At 45.7% G+C, this 17,425-nt stretch overlaps 1 protein-coding gene across 1 annotated transcript in view; it reads right to left on the reverse strand.

Annotated features, from left to right (window-relative positions):
• CUBN (cubilin) overlaps positions 1 to 17,425 on the reverse strand; it is a 288,242-nt gene that overhangs the window by 249,529 nt on the left and 21,288 nt on the right. Inside the window, 3 exon segments of the mRNA XM_038755639.1 lie at positions 1,394 to 1,512; positions 10,083 to 10,269; positions 11,511 to 11,629. Of these exon segments, the coding sequence (XP_038611567.1) occupies positions 1,394 to 1,512; positions 10,083 to 10,269; positions 11,511 to 11,629 (425 nt within the window).

Raw genomic sequence — 17,425 nt, forward strand, 5'->3', positions numbered from 1 at the left:
GAGGGGGAACTTGGTTAAGTGGATTTGAATGCAGAGGGAATTCCAGACAAGGTGGGGGCACTTGGGTGGGAGGTGGGAGAATTGAGAGTGAGAGTTAGTCAGGAAGTTAGCTTGAGAGGAGCAGAGAGCTTCATCATCATCAGTGGTATTTATTGAGCATTTACTACATGCAAAACATTGTCCTAAGCATTTGGGAGAGTATCATACAACAGTGTTATTAGACATGTTCCCTGACCTCAATGAGCTTACAGTCTAGAAGGGGAGATGGACCTTAATATTAATAAATAATATATAATATACAATTTAAAGATAGATACCAAAGTGTCATGGAGTTGAGGGTGGGGCGAATATCAGTTGCCCAAAGGTCACCGAGTCAAGAGCACCAATGATGCAGAATGGAGAGGGATCTGGGGAAAAAATCCGGGAAGGTCTCTTGGAGAAGATGTGCCCTTAATAATGCTTTGAAGTTGGAAAGAGTGGTGGTCTGGCATAAATGGACGGGGAGGGAGATCCAGGCTAGGGGGAGAGGATGAGGAAAGAGGTTGGCAGAGAGATAGATGAGATTGGGGCACGGAGCGTAAGCAGATTTTAGAGGAGTAAAATGTGCAGGCTGGGCTTTAGAAGGAGGTCAGTGAGATGAGATTGGAGGAGGTGAGCTGACTGAGTGCATCAATCATTTGTGTAATTGGAGAAGAAAGTGGAAAGAGGAGAGGAGTGGAGAAGGAGTCAGTTGGTGGCGAGCTTTGAATCGAATGATCAATTTGTACCACAGAAGTGGTGGCTGGAATTGGGATTTAAACTGGACAGAGCCCCAAGGCCTAGTGATTTGGAAGCAAATATCTTTCATTATGAGCCCTGAAGAGTGGAGAAACAGGAGGAAAGGGGGAAGCCCCAAGGCTGTTTGAAACAAAGCTCTTGGCTGATAATAATAATAATAATAATTATGGTATTTGTTAAGTGCTGACTATGTGCCAAGCACTGTTCTAAGCACTGGTGTAGATACAAGGTGATCGGGTTGTCCCACATGAGGCTCACAGTCTTAATCCCCATTTTACAGATGAGGGAACTGAGGCCCAAAGTCACAAAGCTAAGTGGCAGAGCTGGACTTAAAACTTATGATCGCTAACTCCCAAGCCCATGCTCTTTCCACTAAGCCATGCTGCTTCGCTGATGAAATGAGAGCCATGCACTTGGTTCCCATGGTGAATGGTGGCCCATCTTTCCCCTCCCACCTGGGACCCAGAAGACCGGGGGCTCCAGAGAAAAATTAATGGCTCACTTCTGTGCCCAAGGGTGACACTCCGGTCAATAGACTGACCTGGGGCAAGGGGCAAAGAGAAGGGCTGGGTGTATACGGTCCCCCTGGATCTCAAAGCCCAGTACCAACACTCACCTTGTCCACTTCGGTTCGAAGAATCCAGGAACAGCTGATGTTGTGGTCATACACCTCGGCCCCAGGGTTGTTTGGGTAGCTGAAAGTCCCATTCACCCCAGAGAGCGACCCCCCACAAGCTGTCAGAGGAAAACATAATGTCAGTCATTTCCCAGATCTCCCTGGTGGAGTGTCTCCAAGCCTCCTCTGCCCCAGAGTCTGTTCACAGTTGAGCTGAAGTGCAGACCAGATTGTTCTCAGCCCTCAGCCCAGCCCCATCTTGGATGTGTCTCCAAGATGTCTGTATCCACCAAAGCTCTGGTGGCCAACGTATGCCTGGCCAGCCATCGTGACCTACTTCGGTGAAAAATTACTACTTGGACTGACTCACTTTGACTTCCCCCAGAGGAACAGGTCAGTTGTATCAGGCCAACTGACAAGAAGCTGGTTGGAGGAAAAGTGAGTCAAAAACAGCCTAAAATAGAGGCTACAGTAAAACCTTCAAAATTCACAGAGTGTCTTTTACGAAAGAAGGAATAGGAAGTCCTCAGACATTTCCACATCTACTCTCTCATTCAACTTTACAACTTATCAATTTCAACTTCTATCACACTACTGTTGTTTATGCCACAAGCTCTGAGGGCACAATGTGACTGTGGCAAAGGAAATGGAGAAACAATTTAAAAATTTGTAATGGGGCTAGGAGAGAAAATGGAGGAAAACATTCCAAGAGGGTGCAGGAGAGTGGGTGTAGCCCTAACTCTAATTCTCTGAACAATTTCCAACCTTTTCTCACATTCCTTCTCACTTTCTTCATCCCTGCATTGATCCTTGGGGACTTCAACATCCAGGTGGATATTCCAAATGACTCTTCCTCAGCCCCTTTCTTCTCATTCCTCAACTGCAATGATCTCCAGGTCTATCCCACTTCCTCACTCACCAAATTGGACACACGCTTGCTCTAATCCTCTCTAGTCACTATACCACTGTCAGATATGAAGAAGAAAGGAATTCCAGGCCCAAGGGAGGTAGATGAGATCAAGGGGTTGGAGGAGGGATAGATGAGATTGAAGTCCAGAAAATCAACTGGTATTAAAGGAGAGTAGGGTGTGGATTGGGTTGTAGAAGTAGATCAGTGAAGGGTGATCAAGTAGGATGGAAAGAGCAGTTTGTTGTGGAAGTGGTTGGGCAAACATTGGAGGTTTCTGAGAAGTAAGGAGGTATGGACTGAATGGCTTTCCAGCAAAATGATCTGGGCAGCAGAGCGTAGTATGGATTGGAGAGGGGAGAGACAGGAGGCAGAGTAGTCCCTGAGGGAAGAGGTGGGAAATAATGAGCACTTGGAATAATGTGGTAGCAGTGAGATGGAGAAGCAGTGTGGCTCAGTGGAAAGAGCACGGGTTTGGGAGTCAGAGGTCATGGGTTCTAATCCCAGCTCTGCCACTTAGCTGTGTGACTTTGGGCAAGTCACTTCACTTCTCTGTGCCTCAGTTCCCTCATTTGTAAAATGGGGCATAAGACTGTGAGCCCCCCGTGGGACAACCTGAGTACCTTGTAACCTCCCCAGCGCTTAGAACAGTGCTTGGCACATAGTAAGTGCTTAATAAATGCCATCACCATTATTATTATTATTATGGAGAGGAAAGGGCCAATTCTAGGGATGAAGTGAATGCAGAACCAATAGGACTTTGTGACAGATCAAATGTGTGTGTTCACTGAGAGAGATAAATTGAGGATAATGTCCATGTTATAGGCTTGTGAGACAGGGAGGGTGATGGTGCCATTCATTCATTCATTCATTCAATCGTATTTATTGAGCACTTACTGTGTGCAGAGCACTGTCTACAGTGATAGAAAAGTCAGGGGGAGGACAAGATTCATGCAGGAAGATGAAAAGTTCTGTTTTGCACATGTTACATTTGAGCTGTTCAGAGGTCATCTGAGTGGAGGTGACCTGAGGGCAGGAGGAACTGCAAATATAAAGAATAGGGGAGAAGTCAGGGCTGGAGATGTAGATTTGGGAATCAGTTGTGTAGAAATGATGATTAAAGTTGTGAGATCGAGTGCATAAAGAAAATAGAAGGGGATCTGGAATTGAACCTTGAGGCAACCCCACAGTTAGAAAGTGGGAGGCAAAGGGGGAGCCTGTAAAAGCAACTGAAAAGAAGAGGCCAGAGAGATAAGAGTTAGAACAGTGCCCAGCGCTTAGAACATAGTGCTTGGCACATAGGAAGTGCTTAACGAATGCCATCATTATTAGAAGAGGAGAGGACAGTGTTTGTGAAACCAAGGTTAGATAATGTTTCCAGGAGAAGAGGGTGGTCCACAGTGTCAAGGGCAGTGGAGAGATCGAGGAGAATTAGGATAGCGACCATTGCATTTGGCAAGAAGGAGGCCACCGGTGACCTTTGAGAGGGCAGTTTCCATGGAGCGACTTGGACTGTGAGCCCCATGTGGGACAGAGAATGTGTCAAACCTAATTATCTTGTATCCACCCCAGTACTCAGTACAGTGCTTGGCATGTGGGAAGCCCTTAACAAGTACCACTAAAAAAAGAATGAAAGGGGGTGGAAACCCAAACAAAGGAGGTCAAGAAATGAATTGGAGAAAAGGAAGTGGAGGCAGTGTGTGAAGATAATTCACTCAAGAAGTTTAGAGAGCAATGGTAGGAAGGCGATGGGGTGATAATTGGAAGGAGCCATGGGGTTTTCAGGAGGTTTTTTCGGATAGAGAATGTATGGGTGTGCTTGAAACAGTGGTGAAGAAGCCACTGGAAAGTGAATGATTGGAGGAAGGAGAAAGAGGGCAAGTGATTTGGTAGGGATCAAAGGGATGGGATTAGAGAGGTAGGTGGAGAAGATCGTTTTTGAGAAGTGGTGGGAGATCTCCTCTTGAGATACTGCTGGGAAATGTGGGAGAGTTGAAGAGAGGGCAGGAAGAAGAAGGGATTGAAAAAGAGTAAGGGAGATTTTAGCCAGATCACCCTTGATGGTTGCAATTTTATTGATTGATTCATTCATTCATTCATTCAATTGTATTTATTGAGTGCTTACTGTGTGCAGAGCACTGTACTAAGCGTTTGGGAAGTACAAGTTGGCAACATATAGAGACGGTCCCTACCCAACAACTGGCTCACAGTCTAGAAGGGGAAGACAGACAACAAAACAAAACATGTGGACAGGTGTCAAGTCATCAGAATAAATAGAAGTAAAATACGTGGCTAGGTCATTAGAGGCAACAAATGGGGGTGGCTCGGAGACAGCGGTTTTAAGGATGGAGTTTAATGACTGGAATAACTGATGTGGACAGTGGACATGAGAGTAAATAAGGATGAGGAAATAATGTTGCCAGGTGAAGAAAGAGCAGAGTTAAAAAAACAAGATGAATTTGAGATGCATGAGGTCAGCCTGATGTCTGGGTTTCAACCAGCACTCTTCCATAGCTCCTGCACAAGAATGGAGGATGTGAACTGTAAAGGTGATCCAGGGCTGCACATTTGTTGTACAAGATTAATGGAGGGACAGGGAAGTTGAGTTCAGTGGAGAAGGCAGTGTTGAGGGCATCGATTTATGCATCAAGAGAAGACAGTTTGGAGACCAAATGGGGCATGATGACTTTAGAAAACTGGAAGGGGTCAAAAGATCAGATGTCTCTGTTGGGGAACAGGGCAGATTTGTGGGGAGTGGGTGTGTGACAGAGAGAGCTGGTGAGGAGGTTGTGGTCTGACAGAGGAATTTCAACGTTGATGAGTGTAGAGACTGTACAGCGACTGGAGGTGATGAGATTGAACAAGTGTCCAAGTCGTTGATCTGATGAGTTGTGATGGAAGGGGAGGTCAGTGGAGTTGAGGACTGAGAAGAAACAGGAAGCAGAAGGGTCACTGGGAATATCCATATGAATATTGAAGTCCCCAAGGATCGATGTAGGAGTGAAGAAAGAGAGAAGAATTGTGAGAAAAGGATCAAAATGGTTCAGAAAATTGGAGGTGAGGCCTGAGGGTGTGGGGATAGCAGACAATGGTGACTAATTACTGGAATAGGTAGTAGAGGCAGATGATATTGGCTTCAAAGGAAAGAAAAGAGAGGGATGGGAGAAATGGGGTCGTTCAAAAGAGATGCTGAGTGCAAGATGGAAGCCAACTTTCCCATTAGATTAGTCAGGAATGGCTTGCAGGAGGAGATGTGCTTTCAACGAATCTTTGAAGACGGGGAGAGTCTGCTGGATGTGAAGGGGCAGGAGGGAGGCAGGGTGTGAACAAGAGGCAGATAGACACAGAAAGGAAAGCAAGGCACAGTGAATAAATAGCTTGTCATTAGAAAAACTGTGCAAATGGATTGGGTTGTAGCAGAGTCAGTACAGCATAGAGGAGCAGGTAGTATAGATTGGAGGGCTGGAGGCTGGAAAATGAGTAAGGAGGCTGCAGCATTGCCTTGTGGAAAGAGTATGGGGCTGGGAGTCAGAGAACCTGGGTTCTAATTTCAGTTCCATCATTTGCCTGCTGTGTTGTAGCCACTCTAGTGTTAAGAACAGTGCTTTGACACATTGTAAGTGCTTAACAAATATTATAATAATAACAAAGCCTGATAGTAACAATAATTATAATAATAATGATGGCATTTATTAAGCACTTATTATGTGCAAAGCACTGTTCTAAGCGCTGGGGAGGTTACAAGGTGATGAGGTTGTCCCACATGGGGCTCACAGTCTTCATCCCCATTTTCCAAATGAGGGAACTGAGGTCCAGAGAAGTGAAGTGATTTGCCCAAAGTCACACAGCTGACAACTGGCGGAGCTGGGATTTGAACCCATGACCTCTGATTCCCAAGCCCGGGCTCTTCCACTAAGCCACTGATGCAATAGCTCAGCTAGGGCAAGACTAGCACTTATATCAGGGTGCTGACAGTTTGGTTGGAGAGAAAGGGGAGGATCTGGCAGTTGTTGTGTACGAAGACCAGCAGGATTTGGGAGTATATTGAACGTGAGAGTTGAGTGATAGTGAAGAATTAAGGATGACCCTGAAGTTGGCAGGCTTCTGGGAGAGGGAGGATGATGGCATTGACATTTGATATAGGAAAGTTAGGGGAAGGAGGGGGCATGGGGGAAGGATGAGGAGTTCTGTTTTGGACACGTTGAGTAAGAGATGCTCACTGGTCATTCAAGTAGAGATGTCTAGAAGGTAAGAGGAGATGCAGGTTTGAAGGTCAGATGAGAGGTTAGGGTTAGAGAGGTATATTTAGGAGTCAACCCCATAGAGGTGGTTGGTAGTTGAAGCTGTGTAAACAGATGAGCTCCCCAAAAGGGTTACCGTAAAGTGAGAAGAGTCCAGGACCCAGAACAGAGCCTTGGGAGAATGCCCACAGTACAAAGAAGAAATGCCGAGGAGGAGCCAGAGAAGGAAACTGAGAAGTAGCAGTAAGAGAGGTAGGGGGAGAATCGGCTTACCGCTGTGTCAGCAAAACCGAGAACTGATAGTGTTTCCACGGTGTCAAAAACACTGAGCGATCGGATGGATTATAGCCCTTAGAACTTTCAAAAAGAGGTCACTGGTGACCTTGGAGAGAGCAGTTCCAGCGGAGCGAAGGGGTCGAAAGCCAAACTACAGAGGGTGAAGAAGAGAATTGGAGGAGACAGTTTTAAGGCAGGGGGTGAAAAAGGAGCTTTTCCGGGAGTTTGGTTAGGAATGGGAGCAGGGAGATGGAGCAACAGTAGGGAGGGACCATGGGATGGTGAAAGGGATTTTAAAAAATAGGGTAGATTTGCACGTGTTTGAAGGCAGAGAAGAAACCATTGGAGAGAGAGAGGTTGAAGGTGGCAGTGAGGAAAAGGAAGAGATTAGGAGCAAGTTATTTTAGGAACTGAAAGGGGATAGGGTCAGAGGATCAGGTAGCAAGGGTGAATTTAGAGAACTGGTTGGAGATGTCCTCTTGGAAGATGGCTGGAAATCAGGAGAAAGATGAGAAGCAGGAATAGAGCACTGAGGGGTTGACGGGGAGATGTGCCCAACTTATACTTCCCAAGCACTTATTACAGTGCTCTGCACATAGTAAGTGTTCAATAAATACGATTGAATGAATGAATGTGGGGAAGGTGGTGTCTGTTGGCTTCAAATTAAGGAATAGTAGTAGTAGTAGTAATAATAATAATGGCATTTATTAAGCACTTACTATGTGCAAAGCACTGTTCTAAGCGCTGGGGAGGTTACAAGGTGATAAGGTTGTCCCATGGGGGGCTCACAGCCTTCATCCCCGTTTTACAGATGAGGTAACTGAGGCCCGGAGAAGTTAAGTGACTTGCCTAAAGTCACACAGCTGACAATTGGCAGAGCCGGGATAGAAGCACCATCAGTAGTAATAATAGGATTTAAATGCAGACCGTTGCACTAAGTGTTGGAAGAGCATACGATTTGTTACCAAAGTAGTTGGTGAGGTCATCTGAATTAGAGAGGGAGGTAGAGAAATCACCAGATAATATAAAGTCATGTTACGTGAGTTATTGAGAGTTTGGAAATTAAGGGGAAAGATTTCAGGGGGTATCAAACTTTTCATAACTATTTAAGTCATAATATAGTGTTTAGCACAAAGTACTTCATAAATACAATCCTAAGTATTTAAGAACAGTACATATTTAAAATGGATAATATTACATATCTAATTCTCTCTCTCTATGTATAAATGTATATATTATCCATTATTATTATTTTCCTCTCCTCTTCTTTCCTTCTTTTCCTCTTTCCTCTTTCTCCTCTCTCCCCGTCTTCTCTTTTTCTCTTTCTCATTTCTTTATTCTTGTCCCCTCAAAGCCCCACCCCCCGTGCCCCACCCCCAGATGCTCCACACTCAATTTTTTTTATGCTCTAACTGAGCATTCCTTTGTATAGGTTTCCCTTGTGTGAATGTGTGGGTGAATGTGTGTGTGTGTGTGTCTATAACTCCATTGTGTGTTTGATTAATTTAAGTCATTCTATCCCTCTGCCTATGGCCTGTCTCTTTCTCCGGCTTTCTCTTGAAGTCTGGTTGAGAAACCAGACGTGTTTGTTTCCCTCCCTCCCACCACATTCCCTGCTTCTCGGCACAGCAGGCACATCTCCAAATTGAAGGAAGCTTTTGTTGAGCCCGTTGTAAAGACTTCCTCCTGGAGATTGAAGCCTGCTTTCCTAGGGAGGGGAAGGGAAAAATAGAAGTGGCTTTGTTAAAGGAGTCCCCGCATTATTCAAAAACTGGGAGTGTTCATAGCAGCTCTACGTTGCTAAAACCATGCTGGTTGAGGAGGAGGAGGAGGAAGTAGAAGAAGAGGAGGGAACATAACTCTGTTAGATTATACTCTCTCATGCACTTAGTACAGTACTCTGCAAAGAGTAAGTGCACAATAAATACTACTGATCGGTTGAGGAAGAAAAGGAGGTGAAAGAGGATGAGGAGGAGGAGGAGCAGGAGGAAAAGCAGAAGAGAAAGAGGAGGAGGAAATGGAGAATGAGGAGGAGGAGAAGGAGGAGGAGGTTGGTTTTAGAGAAGTGTAGTGTGTGAGTTGGGTTGTAGAAGAAGATCATTTAGGTGGGGCGAAAGAGCTGATTGAGTGTTTTAAAGCTGATGGTAAGCAGTTTCTGTTTGATGTGGGTAACCAGTGGAGGTTTTGAGTAGTAACAAGATATAAACTTAACGATCTTTCGGAAAAATGACCTGGGCCGCCAAGGGACGTATGGACTGGAGAGGGGAGAGATGGGAGACAGGGAGTCATGGCAGAAGAAGAGGAGAAGGAGCGTGGCTTAGTGGAAAGAGCCCGGGCTTGGGAATCAGAGGTTGTGGGTTCTAATCCCGACTCTTCCACTTATCTGTGTGACTTTGGGCAAGTCACTTCACTTCTCTGTGCCTCAGTAGTCACTTAACTTCTCTGTGCCTCAGTTCCCTCATCTGTAAAATGGGGATTAAGACTGTGAGCCCCACGTGGGACAACCTGATCACCTTGTATCCCCCCAGTGCTTAGAACAGTGCTTTGCACATAGGAAGCACTTAATAAGTACCATCATTATTATTATTATCTGTAAAATGGGGATTAAGACTGTGAGTTCCATGTGAGACAACCTAATTGTCTTGTATCTACCCCAGCGCTTAGAACAGTGCTTTGCACGTTCTAAGCACTTAACAAATACCAACATTATTATTATTATAAGGAGGAGGAGGAGGAGGAGATAAATTGATCTCTGAGTTTCCTGAGAAAATACAGAGCTGAAGGCCCTGATAATCACAAATTTCTGTCTCTAATGCCAAACTAACGCCCTCCACCTAATGCTGTTTCACTTTGTCCCCTGACACTTAGTCCTGTAAAGGCAGAACTTCCCTGTTGAGGGTGATCAGGCTGGAGAAGTGGCAGGATGGTCCAAAGCGGAGAGGCTAGGCTAGCGCTGCAGGGAAGGGGCTTTCAGCTGTCCCCATTCTATCTGAACTGGAGGTCATTCTCGCACTGGGGGAACCCCCAAACAGGACAGGTGGTCCTTCCAGGCACTTCCTTAGCGAGGACCTAGCTAAGTTTCAAGCATCTAGCCAAGGACCCCGCTCTTGATCACAGACGGCCCCGACCGATAAGCCCTACTGTGGCTGCAGAAAGCTGGAATGGGTGGGATGCCAACCACTCCCCCAGATCACTTCATTCCAGACAGCCCCCAGACGGCTCTCTGAAGAGCCTGGTCCACCTGGGGTGGGCGCCAGATTGGTACCTTGCTGAGGAGTCTCACATCGAGGTCCAGTCCACGAGTTGGTACACTCACAGGTATATCCACCAATCCCATCGGTACAACTTCCCCCATGCAGGCAGGGGCGGCTCAGACACTCATCGATGTTTTCTGTGCAGTTGGGGCCGCCCCAGCCCAAGTCGCATGCACACTGGTAGCCAGATGCTGTTGCCTGAGGGTACAAACCAAATAAAAGTCTGACAACAAAGGCCCCACTGGCCAGATGCCACACAGTGGTGGGCAGCACGTTTCAGTAGAGCTGGCTGGAATGACTGAGCTGGGATGGAAATGGCCAAAGACAAGAATTCAAATGCCATCATTCATTCATTCAATCGTATTTATTGAGCACTTACTGTGTGCAGATCACTGTACTAAGCACTTGGGGAAGTACAATTCGGCAACAGAGACAATCCCTACCTACAATGAACTCACGGTTTAAAAGGGGGAAGATGGACCAAACAAAACAAGTAGGCAGACATCAGTATCATCAAAATAGAGAAGCAAAGTGGCTCAGTGGAAAGAGCACGGGCTTGGGAGTCAGAGGTCATGGGTTCTAATCCTTCCTCTGCCACTTGTCAGCTGTGTGACTTTGGGCAAGTCACTTCTCTTCTTCACTTTAGAGAAGTAGCGTGGCTCAGTGGAAAGAGCCCGGGCTTGGGAGTCAGAGGTCATGGGTTCTAATCCCGACTCCGTCACCTGTCTGCTGTGTGACCTTGGGCAAGTCGTATAACTTCTCTGAGCCTCAATTACCTTATCTGTAAAATGGGGATTAAGACTGTGAGCTGTACGTGGGAAACATGATCACCTTGTATCCCCCCCCAGCACTTAGAACAGTGCTTTGCACATAGTAAGCGCTTAACAAATGCCCATTATTATTATTTATTTATTCTCTCTGTCTCAGTTCCCTCATCTGTAAAATGGGGATTAAGACTGTGAACCCCACGCAGGACAACCTGATCACCTTGTATCCTCCCCAGTGCTTAGAACAGTGCTTTGCACATAGACAGTACAGAAGTCAGGGGCCCAATTGGATTACAGGCTTGCAGGATGATTCTCCAGCTAGGCCTGGACTTGACCCCCCTGTTAAGCCTTCCACCCCCTTTCAGCACCACCAAGGCAACTGAGTCCCCTGAGGATCAGTCTTCTAGACTGTGAACCCACTGTTGGGTAGGGACCGTCTGTATATGTTGCCAACTTGTACTTCCCAAGCGCTTAGTACAGTGCTCTGCATGCAGTAAGCACTCTATAAATATGATTGAATGAATGAATGATCCCTTTAGCCTTAGCTCTGACACTCAGGTAAGCCCTGTTATTAATGAGCTAGAATCCTGAAATTGCATCCATGCAGCACTGTTACCTGGAAACAAAATCCCCGGTCACCTTTTAGTGAACCCAGAAGAGCAGGGTACTTACACTACACTGTCCGTGGACACAAGGGTGGCTTTCACAAATGTTGCTGAGAGGGACACAACCGCTTGCTCCGTATCCGTCTCCTGTATATCCTGGCCGGCAGACACAAATAGGCCTAACACCTGTTTGTTCCGAAGGAAGAAAAAATCAGTGAACATACCCGAAGCTGGTGCCCGATAGGATCATTTAGTTATGCTAATGCTATGGCTTTGCCCTGTGCTCTCCTGTGAAAGTCTTTTTGCCAGAGACCATAAACGTGAACGATTCCAATTAAAGTTGTGGGAATTCAAGTCCGGATTGGAGAAAAAAACTGAATTGAAAAAAATCATTTTAAAAATTCACTTTTATTACAAGACTGTGGGTTAGTGGCTCCCTGTTATTCCATTATATTTTGTCTGTCTAGGCGTATGAATGCTTGGGCTCCTAAGGCCCAATTAGACCCTGAGGTCTAATTTTCCTCCACAGACTTTCCTTTCCCAGTGACTAAAACCATCCTTTGCACATAGTCAGTGCTTAATAAATATTATTACTACTTCTAAAAGTTTAGGTTTAGCTTGTGTCTGAATTGGCCTGTTTCTTTCTCTGATTGCCTCTTTAAATGTATCTGTGCCAGCTGAAGGTTCAGGAAATGTCTTCAGTGTAGCTCTTACCTAAATATTTCATATAATTTGTACCTGCCTAAGGTTTTGTTAACTACGGTGTTGATCAAACAATACTTTCATTAAATCAAAGCCTCTTTTTCCATGACAGAATTGGAGAAAGCAAAGGGAGAAAATGGGAGCAAAATGATCAGAAATTCTGGATGAATGGGAAAGTACAATATAACAGTTTGTAGACACATGAATTAATGAGGTTTGACTAAAACATCTACTGATTTCTTGTTCTCCCTCTGCAATGGAGCCAAAGGAACTAAAACTCCAAGTGATTGATTATGGGGTCAAACATATCTTGCCAGATTTTCATGACTGATTGATGATAGAATGAAACAAATTTATCATCAGCATGAAGGAATTGTATCAAAGAATGTTTCAGGAACTCAGCAAGGCAGCACAGTTTTGACACTAATATCGAGTTCTGAGGTCTGTTTAGAGGTAAAACTATTTGTATTATTATCATCATTATTAATAATAATATTCACTGTAGGCCTAAACATTAGGCCAAACACTGTCAGAAGAGCCAGAGAAAGGGACAAGGGTAATATATCCATACAACCTACTTAAAACTCTGTCTTTTTCAAGCCTGTAAATCAGGGGACTTCTAATTCCACCTCTGCCACTCGCCAGCTGGGTATCTCAGCTTCCTAATCTAATAATAATGATAATTGTGGTATTTGTTAGCACTTATCATGTGCTAAGCAATGTTCTATGTGCTGGGGTAGATGCCAGGTAATCGGATTGGACATCATCCCTGTCCCATAAGGGGCTCACAGTCTAAATAGGAAGGAGAATCATCTGTAAAATGAGGGTGAGATATGTTTTCCCTTCTTAGACTTTGAGTCTTATATGGGACAGGGACTATGTCTGATCTGCTTATACTGTATCTACCCCAGAACATAGCATAGTACTTGGCATACAGTAAGTGCTTTACACATACTATTATTATTATTTTCCCAGACTGAGCCCCCTTTTTCCTCTCCTCTTCCCCATCCCCCCAGCCCTACCTCCTTCCCCTCCCCACAGCACTTGTATATATATTTGTACGGAGTTATTACTCTATTTTACTTGTCCATATTTACTATTCATTTATTTTCTTAATGGTGTGAATATAGCTTTAATTCTATTTGTTCTGATGATTTTGACACATCTTCACGTTTTGTTTTGTTGTCTCTCTCCCCCTTCTAGACTGTGAGCCTGTTGTTGGGTAGGGACCGTCTCTATATGTTGTCAACTTGGACTTCCCAAATGCTTAGTACAGTGCTCTGCACACAGTAAGCGCTCAACAAATACGATTGAATGAATGAATGAATGAATTTTTGTAGTTTCCCAACCACCTAACACAGTACTCTGATTCGAATAAGCACATTGATCTTTGTACAGTTCACACTGTTCAGAGCTCTGCATTCGGAGCAAATATGTACCAATGAATGAATGAATGAATGCAGACTTCAAACAGGCCCTTTGACGGGAATTAACTAGTGCATAGGACTTTAGGTTTCATAATTTTATCATCTTTGTTCCTACCTTTGCTTTCAAATGTTGGTTTCAGCTGCCCTGGGGCACTAACCTTATCCACTGAGAATCTGACCCAAGTAAACTGAGTTCTGCCAGAAAGTGCTTGGCCAGAACACAATAGCAAAATTAGGGAATGTTCTTCTAGGGATATTTGAATGCCTGTTTGAATGCAGCATGATGAAGTGTCAGAAAAAATGTGTGTGTGTAACATCAGGTTTGGGATGAATGCTACAGGGTTAGTTTTTTGTAATGCAGAATTCTTCAAAGATGCAATCCCCCAGACACGTTGAAAGAGAAATGGGGGTGCAGATGGCTGAAGCATGCCCATGCAAAAAGCACTTAGCACTTACAAATACCATAAATACCATATTGCTCTCTCAACCTCCTCTCTTCCAATTCTCTCCTTAACCTCCTCCAGTCTGGTTAGACTGGAGTCTTCTAGACTTCTAGACTTCTAGTCTTCTAGACTTCTAGACTGTGAGCCCACTGTTGGGTAGGGACCGTCATCATCATCATCATCAATCGCATTTATTGAGCGCTTACTATGTGCAGAGCACTGTACTAAGCGCTTGGGAAGTACAAATTGGCAACATATAGAGACAGTCCCTACCCAATCAATCAGAGTTGTGGACGTGCTCCTCCCCTGCCTAGGCCCAGTGGGCTGGCTGCCCTCCAGGAGCCACCCCTCCTGGACAGACTCAGGCCCGGAGCAGGAAATACCAAATTTCCGACACTAACTTTACCGGGAGGCCGTTGGCTTTCGGGCCCGCCTCGGGGGCCGGGAGGCGGCTCCGCCTCAGGCCGGCCCGGCCCGGCACCAGTCGTGGGCGTTGAGGAAGAGCCGGAGCCACGGCGACTCCGCCAGGGAGTCCAGGGCCGGGGGCCGCCAGGCCCACTGCCACAGCCGCACGGCCCGCTCCGGGTGAGGCATGAGGGCCAGGTGGCGGCCGTCGGGGGAGCAGATGCCCACCACGCCTCCCGGGGAGCCGTTGGGGTTCAGCGGGTAGTGCTCCGTGGGGACCCCCGCGTCGTCGGCGTAGCGGAGGGGGGCCAGGCCGGACGCCACCAGTCGATCGCGCAGTTCGGGTGAGCGGAAGCACATGTAGCCTTCGCCGTGGGCAACCCAGACGGGCAGCACAGCCCCCGCCAGCCCCTTCAGCATGAGAGCGGGCCCGGGCTCCACACGTAGGCTGACCCACCGGGACTTGAAACGTCTGGACCGATTGGGCTGCAGGACCGTCTCTACATGTTGCCAACTTGTACTTCCCAAGCACTTAGTACAGTGCCTGCACACAGTAAGCGCTCAATAAATACGATTGAATGAATGAATGAATGGTTTCTACCACCTTCACTACACTGAAATTGCCCTCATAAAGCTCCTCAATCACCTAGCAGTCTTCGATACTGTCGAACACCCCCTTCTCCTGGAAACATTATCCAACCATCTCTACATGTTGCCAACTTGTACTTCCCAAGCGCTTAGTACAGTGCTCTGCACACAGTAAGTGCTCAATAAATATGATTGAATGAATGAATGAAAGAACCTTGGTTTCACTGATACCGTCCTCCCCTGGTTCTCCTCCTATCTCTCTGGCTGCTCATTCTCAGGCTCTTTTGTGGGTTTCTCCTCTGCCTCCCAACCCATAACTGTGAAGTCTCTTGAGGCTCAGTTCTGGGTCCCCTTCTATTCTTCATCTGTACTCACTCCCTTGGATTATTGATTCTCTCATATGGCTTCAACTACCATCTCTGTGGATGATTCCCAAATCTACATCTCCAATCCTGATCCCTCTCCTCTGCAGTCTCACGTTTCTTCCTGTCTTCAAGACACCTCCACTCGGATGTCCCACCGACACCTCAAACTTAACACGTCCAAAACAGAACTCCTTATCTTCCCACCCCAACCCTGTCTTCCCTGTGACTTTCCCCTCACTGTAGAGAGCACCACCACCCTACCTGCCTCACAATCATGCAAGCTTGGCATTATCCTCAAATCATCTTTCTCATTCCACCCATATAATCAATCTGTCACAAAGTTCTGTCAGTTCCACCTTCACGCCATCACCAAAATCTGCCCTTTCCTCCCCATCCAAACTGCTATCACATTAATCCAAGCACTTATCCTATCCCACCTTGATTACTGCATAAGCCTCCTGGCTGACCTCCTTGTCTTCTGTCTCTCCTCGCTCCAGTCAATGCTTCACTCTGCTGCCCAGATCATTTTTCTACAAAACCATTCAGTCCTTGTTTCCCCACTCCTCAAGAACCTCCAATGGTGACCTATCCACTTTTACATCAATTAAGAACTCCTTACCATAGGCTTTAAAGCACTCAGTCAATTTGCCCCCCCCCCCCATCTTACTTCACTCCTCCAGTGTCAACATACTCACTGTACCTCAATCTCATCTATTTTGCCCCTAACCTCTTGTCCGTGTCCTGTCTCTGGCCTGGAAAGCCCTCCTTCTTCATATCCGACAAACGATCACTCTCGCTACCTTGTTAAGAGCACATCTCCTCCAAGAGGAATTCCCCGTCTATGCCCTCATTTCCACTGCCCCTACTTCCTTCTGTGTTGCTCTTGCACTTGAATTTGCACCTTTTATTCATCCCTCCTTCAGCCCCACAGAACTTATGCATTTATCCGTAATTTATTTATTCATATTAATGTCTAACCCCCCTCTAGACTGTAAGTTCACTGTGGGCAGGGAACGTGTCCACTAACTCTGTTATATTGTTTTATCCCAAATGCTTAGTTCAGAGCTCTGCCCACAGTAAGTGTTCAATAAATATGATTGATTGACTGATTAATTTATAAAAATACTGATTTGGAACAGTAACGGTGACTAATTGCGTTACAACCTGAAATTACACAGCAAGGTAACTGTAATGGAGGCCTGAATATTCAAGGGTTTTTCCTCATCCTCACAAATATGCTTCTGCTTGAAGCCCTTAAACACACTCACTCACATATATCCATCCACACCCATCCACTAGCCCAGACATAGCCACACCAATTCAGCAAAAATGATAATAATAATAATAATAATAGTGGCATTCATTAAGCGCTTACTATGTGCAAAGCACTGTTCTAAGCACTGGGGAGGTTACAAGGTGATCAGGTTGTCCCATTGGGAGCTCACAATCTTAATCCTCATTTTACAGATGAGGTAACTGAGGCACAGAGAAGTGAAGTGACTTGCCCAAAGTCACACAGCTGACAACTGGCAGAGCCAGGATTTGAACTTATGACCTTTGACTCCAAAGCCCATGATCTTTCCACTGAGCCAAGCTTCTTCCCCACGGTAGGTCCCAGAGAGCAGCAGCATGGCCTAATGGATAGAACATGGGGCTGAAAGTCAGAAGGACCTGGATTCTAATCCCAGCTCAGCTATGTGTCTGTTGTGTGATCTGGGGCAGGCCACTTAACTTCTCTGTGCCTCAGTTACCTTATCTGTAAAATGTGGAATAAATAGTGTGAGCCCTATGTGGGACAGGGACTGCATCCAATCTGATAAACTTGTATCTATCCAATGTTTAGATGAGTGTCTAGTGCAGAGTAAGTGCTTAACAAATACCATTTTTTTAAAAAAGGAAAAAGAGCAATCCTCTGACTTCACCAAATGGAACTGGCAACTAATTATCAAAACACTGCCTTTTCCATCACCAGCTCTAATTCCATTTCAATATATTGGATTCTGGGAAGGCAAAATGGGAAACAGAACTGCATGTTTCAGAATTTATATGAGG

Source organism: Tachyglossus aculeatus, chromosome 13 (assembly GCF_015852505.1).
Source record: "Tachyglossus aculeatus isolate mTacAcu1 chromosome 13, mTacAcu1.pri, whole genome shotgun sequence".
NCBI classification, from domain to species: Eukaryota; Metazoa; Chordata; class Mammalia; order Monotremata; family Tachyglossidae; genus Tachyglossus; species Tachyglossus aculeatus.